Source organism: Coptis chinensis, chromosome 3 (genome assembly GCF_015680905.1).
Source record: "Coptis chinensis isolate HL-2020 chromosome 3, ASM1568090v1, whole genome shotgun sequence".
NCBI lineage: Eukaryota > Viridiplantae > Streptophyta > Magnoliopsida > Ranunculales > Ranunculaceae > Coptis > Coptis chinensis.
In genome coordinates this window covers 5,238,558-5,247,622 of record NC_141458.1, presented here as the reverse complement: position 1 = coordinate 5,247,622, position 9,065 = coordinate 5,238,558, and the positions used below count along the sequence as shown (strand labels likewise).

The window sequence follows — 9,065 nt, the reverse complement described above, 5'->3', positions numbered from 1 at the left end:
GTACCTCTACAACTTACCATTAAATCTGATTCAAGGTTGGTATTCAATTATTTTACCTTTCTCATTAGCCTTTAGGAGAATCTTTCTTTTTTATTCTTTTAAAGGTGGGAGGGGACCATGAAAGTTATAGTTTTCTTCTTAGGCAAAACCAAATTTGTTGAATAAATTCAAGATGTTGTGCTGACTTTGTCCAAATTTATCTTATTTTGTTGTTGATGTCTAGCAGAGAGAAGCACCTTCCAATCCATCTATTGGTGCCCCACGCCATCATATCTCCTTCACTTTGCTATGCGAGATGCATTATGGAGTTTAAGGTCACTTTGAAGCGTCTTCGTAATGTGGTTTCTACATCTACTCGGCATTCATCTATGGATGATCAACCTCAGAGGATAAGCTCAGTTGCAAGATTTCCAAGTGCTGTGACAACTGTTTTCAAAGCTGCAGCTAAAGCGATTTAATGTGTGGTGCACATCTAATGGGGGTGGGCCTCTCAAAGTTTGTGCCATGGGAAGTGATGCACGAAAGAACAATGGTGGCTGCTACATATGGCTACCTTGCTCCAGAATTTGTTTACAGAAATGAACTTACTACAAAAAGTAATGTTTATAGTTTTGGTGTGCTGCTACTTGAAATTGTCAGTTAGGGCAGACCCAAACAGTCGGTTGATTCTGTGGGTTGGCAGAGTATCTTCGAATGGGTTACGCCATTGGTGCAGTCTCATCGCTACTTGGATCTGTTGGATCCACTAATCTCAGATGTTCCTAAACTTGGGATCATTCAGAAGGTCGTGGACCTTGTATATGCTTGCACCCAACATGTCCCATCTGTGAGGCCAAGGATGTCCCATGTTATACACCAACTACAACATTTGGGACTAAAAACTGTTGTTTCCTATAAGGCAACAAGTGTTGGTGGCGGTGGTTCAAGTGCATGTACTGCCTCTCAGTCTCCCATATCTGTTTTGCAGTTCGTAGAGGTCAATAATATCTAAGATTTTCAATTAGAATTTGAAAACTATTTCCAGTATTTTATTTTAGTTCTCAAGATGTAATGCTTAGCCGCTTTTTTCCCCCCCTTATAAGATGTAATGCTTATATGCCCCTTTAGTCGTATGTTGCATGGCATTTGTTGCATCATAAATTGGATCTTTGGCCCCTTCAATGATACACACTCACAGAGTTAATTTTAATTGTATAGTGTTGTTTGGTGTAACCTTTGTCAATCCTGCTGTTGATAGTTTCTTTTTTGCTCTTGATTTTTTCCCAATAAAATTGGGGTTAAAATAAAAAATTGACACGATTTTATTTTGCTAAATTCACCCATAATGACTCGAGTGGCGTAGCCATGGGTTAAATTCTAGTATATATACATATATTACAAGTTTGTCATATTACAAGTTTGCTATCGAAGTCCAGACCCAACAACCAATTCAACTATTCTCGCCATAACGAAATCCTCGGGTCGTTTGAGTGTACACTGAAACGGTCTTGCCATGTCATTTTAGTGTACACTTAAACGGTCTCACCATGTTGTTTGAGACAAAACTCTTAGGTTTTTAGCTAGACGATATGGCGTGGTCGTTTGAGCAGTCTCCAGGATAACACAACGAGGTCGTTTAGGGACTTTCTTGGGCAATGTGGCTGGGTTGTTTGGACTTAAAAAATTCAATTTGTTTGTCACGAGTTCATTTTAAAAATCAACTTCCACTTAATCAATCCAAACTCGAAACGACTTCATCAAGCTTAGGCAAACTCGAACTCAAGTTTAATCAACCCAATCTTCCACCCAAACTCGAACTCATCAAGTTTGTATTGAGTTTGATATGAAGTCATTATGTTTGTAATATTTAGATTGAAGTCATCCATAAAACCACTTTGTATTGAGTTTGAAATCATCAAATTTAATCAACCCAATTTTTCACCCAAACTCGAACTCAAATTTTGTATTAAAGTGGTTAGATTGGGCAGCCAAACTCGAAATTTCTTTGGATGCAAACTCAAATTTCTTGGATGCAAACTCGAACTTGCGCGAGAGAGATGATACCGGTACAAGCGGTTACAAAACAAAATTTCCGATGCGGACTTAGTTGTTGGGCTTGGGTCGGAGGTTGCCCGATGCAATTTCATGAGTGCCCAGGACTATATCAAGATAACCTTTGTCAACCTATTTAACCTAATCAACAACTGATACCGAGTAGGAATGAAAACAGAGTCACAGTTTGAGTTGAACTCATAAACTCTCATGTTCAAGATAATCAACAACTGATACCGAGTAGGAATGAAAACAGAGTCACAGTTTGAGTTGAACTCATAAACTCTCAGGACTCGAAGTTCTTACATTCTTATAAATATGATACGATATCATGAACTTTGACATTCTAAAACCATGGTAAAATTCTGTTCAATAAGAAATCTCTCCTTCGTGTTGTTATTCTTCACTTATTTTTTATTGTCTTCCATCTTAACAGTTTCTTATCCTTGTAATAGAGAAGGTCCGTATGTCGGCGTCTCTGATGGTCGGATTTTTAAATGGCAAGGACGTGGTTGGAGAGAGTTCGCATACACGGCCCCATACAGGTACGACTACGTTATCATTGATTTTCCATGCATTACTTCATATTAATCTGTGTTATTTGAACTCTCGGCCTAAGAACAAGTCACAAAAAGCAAGTTTCTGAAACTTCGTCCTTCTACTTCCTTCTGCTTATGACCATGCTTCAAATATCTTTATTTTCCCTCTCGGAAAATTATTAAGCTTAATGTATTCATGTTGTTTTGCAATTTCCAATACGAATTGTATTTCTACCCAAATAATTAATGCTAAATATCCGAATCTTTTATACTTTTCCAAAAATTTGATAGAATTTTCATTGCTATTGTTTTGGTTGTAATCAGGAGAAAGGACGTGTGTGATGGCTCTACTGATCCCAGTCTTGAATCCATATGTGGGAGGCCACTAGGTTTGCAATTCAACAACGCAACATGCGAACTTTAATAGCAGACGCTTATTTTAGCCTTATGAGTGTTGGAAAGAATGGTGGGGCGGCGACCCAACTTGCTTCTAGCGCTGAAGGTGTGCCATTAAAATTCACTAATAATATGGATACAGGGGCGGCTCAAGATAATCGGGGGCCCTAAGCAAAGTTCGAATAGGGAATCTTCTATGATTAATATATACTAATAAAAATTGTTACATTTTTTTTATTTTTTTTCTCACAACATCTTATTGATTTGTTTACGTTATTTCATATGATCCCAACTTTTTCTTTCTGTCTTTCTTGAATAGTCTTCACACAAACTTGAAACTTCAATTGATTTATTTAACAAAAAATTGCAAATAGAGAGAGAATGTAGAATAATTATACACCAAATAAAACAAATATAGAAAGAAAGATAGATTATAGGAAAAAACCATAAAAAGCAAAAATATGATATAAGTAAGATTGAATTGTTGACATTATATATACTTGATTATTTGTTATAGGGTGATGAAGAACTTTAATAAGTTATGGAAGCGTGCTACTTTTTGTTGGAGAAAGCGAGGGAACCGAAGGAGTTTAAGTGTTTAACACTACTTTAACAAATAAAAATTGTTACATCTTTTTTAATTTTTTTTCTCACAACATCTTATTGATTTGTATACACTATTTCATATGATCCCAACTTTTTCTTTTTTCTTTCTTTAATAGTCTTCGCACAAAGTTGAAACTTTAATAGATTTATTTAACAAAGAATTGCAAATAGAGAGAGAGAAAGAATGCAGAATAATTTTACACCAAATAAAACAAATATAGAAAGAAAAAGAGATTATAGGGAAAAATCATAAAAGACAAAAAAATGATATAGGTAAGATTGAATTGTTGGTGTTATACTTAATTATTTGTTATGGGGTGATGAAGAACTTTAATTAGTTATGGAGGTGTGATATTTTCTGTTGGAGAAGGTGAGGGAACTGAAGGAGTTTAAGTGTTTAACACTACTTTAACAAATAAAAATTGTTACATCTTTTTTATTTTTTTCTCACAACATATTATTGATTTGTTTACGTTATTTCATATGATCCAAACTTTATCTTTTTTCTTTCTTGAATAGTCTTCGCACAAATTTGAAACTTCAATAGATTTATTTAACAAAGAATTGCGAATATAGAGAGAGAGTGTGCAAAATAATTCTACACCAAATAAAACAAATATTGAGAGAGAGAGAGAGAGAGAGAGAGAGAGAGAGAGATCATATAGACAGCAAAAAAATGATATAGGTAAGATTGAATTGTTGGCGTATATATACTTGATTATTTGTCATGGGGTGATGAAGAACTTTAATTAGTTATGGAGGTGTGCTATGTTTTGTTAGAGAATGCGAGAGAAAGGAGTTTAAGTGTTTAACACTACTTTAACGTGATTTTATGGTTTCCAATTTGCCAATATAAAAACGTTTATCCAACAGTTAAAAATAAATGAAAAACAATAGTGGGTTTTGGTTTTAATTTTTTTATTTATTTCCACACTAATAAATCAATAGTGGGCAATGGCTGGATTATATTGTAGGGGGGCCCTTGGGCTACGGGGCCATAAGCGGAGGCCTACTTTGCTATATGGTTAAGTCGGCCCTGTATGGATATTCACCCAGACAGCGGCATAGTATATTTTACCGATAGCAGCACCCGATTTTCAAGAAGGGAACACTTACGTGTAAGCTCAAAGCGGCGGCGATCTGGGAAGGTCGATGAAGTATGATCCCCGGCGCACAAGTGACCGTGTTGCGTAGAGGTCTAAAGTTTGCCAATGGAGTTGCATTAAGCAAGGATTATACATTAAGTACTTTCGTCGCTTTGGCGGTGCTGCCGAGTTTTAAGGTATTGGCTTGAAGGTCCACGAGCCAATACGATTGAATTGTTTACTCAACTTCCAGGTGCACCTGATAACATTAAGAGAAATGCTAGGGGAAACTTTTGGGTAGCTCTCAATGATGGACAATCGACACCATCATATACTGATAAAACTATAGGAGTTCGAGTTGATGAGCAAGGTAGACATTTGGAGTCACTACATGGTAATGGCTACACAGAATCTGTTAGCGAAATTAACGAATACAATGGTATTTTCTCGGTAGGATCCGTGGTTACGCCCTACCTTACCATTTTCTCACTCACGTTAGATCGATTATGTAATTAATTCCATTTGTGATTTTGGCGAATTTGCTGGTTTCTCTTATTTACAATTTGGGAATAGTGATTCGTCTGTGCAAAAAACTTGAGATAAATGGAACATGAAGCGCAGTTAAAATTTCAGAAAGAGAACCATAAAAAAAAAAAAAAAAAAAAATAAATAAATAAATAAATAAATAAAAAAAATCAGAAAGAGGCAAGCAAAGATGTTTGGGTAGCTTTAACAAACCTTGCAGTCTTTTTGAAACTGGCCGGTTAAAAATAGATTTCCTCAACGCCATCTGAGAAATAGAGAGCAACAGAGAAGTAGAGAACCTGGCATCTGTACAAACTATAGCCAAGAACCTGGCTCTCATATTCCCCACTTTATCTGTAACTAACTCAAGTGTACAAAGATTACGAAGAGTCTCAAGGACATGCAAGTTACATCTTTTTCAATTCTATAACAAAACTCTACTGTCCTCAAAATACCGAACATTGTACCAGTCGCATAAGATTATGTATGTTTTCCACAAAACAAACACATTCCTAGTACAATCAAATTAAAGTCGGGACTCAAATTGGATTTAACCAAAATTCTATAACAAAACTCTCTGTCCTCAAAATACCGAACATTGCACCAGTCGCATAAGATTATGTATGTTTTCCACAAAACAAACACATTCCAAGTACAATCAAATTAAAGTCGGGACTCAAATTGGATTTAACCAAAACCAAACCCGAACATCTTGCAAAACATACCCAGCGTAGTAGAATGATCAAGACAGTAGTATCGCTGTCAGCATTACAATGACAATGATTACTTACAATGACAATGATTACAAAGGATTTCTGACAATTTTTGACAGAGCATAACCTTTTCTTCTGCCCCTTCTTATTATCCTCTACAAAAGGATTTTGATCACAGTGAAGCTTGTCGAAACTTTAAACCCAAGGTCAGAAAGGCAAGGATTTAAATCAAGCTTCAGCTCGTAATCCACAATTGATGTCATGCTGGCTTTATTCCTTGCCGCAGTGGCTGTATTATTCCTGAAAAAGTTAGCCGGCATCCAGAATCCAGCTACACCACAGAGTATAATAATTTTTGTCCTCCACTGCGAATATCACAAGATTGCCGAGAGTTGCAAGTCAAGGCACCTTCTAGCTTACCAAGATTACCAAAATTAGGAACGATACAAGTGCCAACTAGCAAAGTTGGTAAAATCTTTAGGTGATATGATACCAAGAGGTCTGGGGTTCAAACCCCACTGTATCAATGAGTTACTGATCTCGTCCACTTACAAGTTACAACATACTGTTATAAAATTATATTACGCCATAAACTAACGTGCTTTACTTTTAAAAGATACACAAACATGAGGGCAATGTAAAGGAAAACAAATTGAAAAAAATATTAATAAGAATATATGTTCTTCTTTAAAAAAATTGACACAACCGACGTTTACATAAACATGGTTTGGTTCAGAGGAGGCTGCTGAACTTGATCTTGATTCCTCTGTTGCATTGCCTGTTGAGCAAGGATACCATTCCATCCTGAAATCTCACCATGCATTTCATATTTTAATGATCAACTTCTATATAAAGCACGCTTGATTATAACTCAATTACTAATGTAAAGAAGTGTAGTAATTAGTAGGATTGAACTAAGAAGTACTGTAAATTACCTAAAGTAGGGTCAAGGCCTCTGCTTTGGAGCTCTCTAAACTCTTGACAAAGGGAACAACAAGGGCAAAGTACATGAGAAGCACAATCTTCATATGGAGCCTCAACCAAATTATACTTCTTCCTTAGTTTTGTCCTATATTTCGAACCCATAATCCATTGAGAGCACAGTGCCGGCATCATTAGAAGGTAGATGAAACTTCCCAAAGGACAAGCTGCAAAATCCAGTTCAAGAATTACAAATCTACGTATTAATATTAGTTATTTGCACACAAATATATAGTTTAGTTAACTCTGATCTAGGCATCTAGTCATCACTTGAGATTTCAGCATGGACTTCTGTAAGAACTTAAAGCCCATAAAAAACAAACAAAATAAAAAGTAAATGGAAGCGGTTTTCCTCTCTTACTCGTTTCTCCACCATCTAAGATCTCCGCGATTTGCCCATGCGTCACACAAGGCAAAAATGCTGTCATAATAGCTGCACAAAAAGAAAAATGAAACGTGTTGGTCCGTATCAGAGTGATGAATTATTATTGGACAACGAAGATTTAGGATTAAACTCATATATGCTCCTTCAAATCGGCATGCCTCGTCTAGTCATCTACATTTATGTTGTATAAATTGGGTTGCAGTTTACGCACAATATCGAAATTTAGCCAATTCCTTTCATCTTTTTTGGCTATCAATGCCCAACATGACAGCAACATCAGATGTCTAGTTGTTACTTGTTAGTTGTGCATGACATTAGCAGAAAGGGGTAGTATTCTGTTACAGATAGTTGTGAAATGGCCTTAGGACAGGACACATGTCAGTGGGAATTCGGCATTCCACAACCAAAAGTGATAGTGTGCTACTATGTTCACAAACATCTATCCATTAAGAATCGTATTTAAACTTATTATTGCGTTCGCATTCAAGAAGAAAACTAATTTATGTAAAAGTAATTACCGTACCATTATTCTGGTTTAGCTGACAATCAAATAAACCAGTTTTCCAGGGCTCTCCAATTTGATTCTGAGCCATCTCATTTCCTGGTATGTCATTTTCACCCATGACACTCTTACTTCTTGGAGAATGATATTGAGGTGCATGGTAGATCACATTTCCACCAAATTTATAGGACCAAGAAGTAGAGCTGCATGTATAGTGTGGTAATGTGGTTTAATACTTTAATCCGAGTATATTTTATTTGTCAAAGTCGTCACGTTGATTTTTTAGATAAGCATAACTTTCGGGATTTTGGAACAATTTGACGTGAGAAAATATATTTGCGCACATGCCACTTGAAGTCAATGTGTGCCGTAATTATGTACACAATTCGCAGTTTCCTACTTTCATTGTCGGCCGTTTCAAGGAGCTGACATTTGACAAGTCAAAATTAATTATCGTAATTTATGAATTTTTGTAATCCTAGGCTGTAACAGTTGAACTAATGGCTGATTTTTTGTAAATATAGTTTTCTCGTAATAAAAAAAAATCCTATAAAATAAAAAAAAATTCTACAAAAAATCAGTCCAAACGAAATGTTTAATCTTGTTATAAATTATTTTAAAATTTGAAAAATCTGAACCGTAGATAATTTTATAACATTGTAGCAAATTTTGACATGTTTAGACATCTTTAAATGTACTGATTTTTTCTAAAAATGATATATGTTGTGGGGAGAACATCTCTACTAAAAATCAATTTCTAATTCATTAATTTTTTTATAATGGAGTTTATTTGGAGTTTATATAACAAGTATGTTTCATTATTTCTTGCGGAATGTATGAAATCTAAAAGTTTATCGATATGTCAAACATGCAAGTCAGCAAGTAGAATTGATATTGGTGGAAAGGCCATAGAGATTTTGATTTTTGTATGTACCTAAACTTTGAAATTTTGAATAAGATGGCAATGGGAACTTAATTCGCTTACATAAGTGCTAGGGGTGTTCATTTGGACCCGAAACCCGACAAAAAACTGACTCGCACCTGATAAAACTCGGTGGGGATTTTGCAACCCAGCCCCGACCCTTACTTTAAAACCCAAAACCCAAAAAATTACTCTTCAAGCTCAATAATCATAATACGCAATATCATCTTCACCACAAAGACTTCTCAATATCTCATCGTTCTCTTCAACATAAGGAGTAAGAACAAAAGATGTCGATGGCTAACAAATAGAGTGAATTAGTATCTTAAATGATATTGGAAATTTGTTTATAACTTCATATCCAATTTCCACTCCTAATT

At 35.5% G+C, this 9,065-nt stretch overlaps 1 protein-coding gene across 1 annotated transcript; it reads right to left on the bottom strand.

Annotated features, from left to right (window-relative positions):
* Positions 1 to 6,460: 6,460 nt before the first annotated feature.
* Positions 6,461 to 7,979, bottom strand: LOC147507490 (PLAC8 family protein). The gene is made up of 4 exons (XM_086600206.1): positions 7,785 to 7,979; positions 7,238 to 7,309; positions 6,831 to 7,043; positions 6,461 to 6,699 (listed from the first exon to the last, which is right to left on the bottom strand). Exons 1-4 carry the CDS (start codon positions 7,882 to 7,884, stop codon positions 6,608 to 6,610), a joined length of 477 nt encoding a protein of 158 aa, XP_086456332.1. The 5' UTR covers positions 7,885 to 7,979; the 3' UTR covers positions 6,461 to 6,607.
* Between the last annotated feature and the right edge of the window lie 1,086 nt (positions 7,980 to 9,065).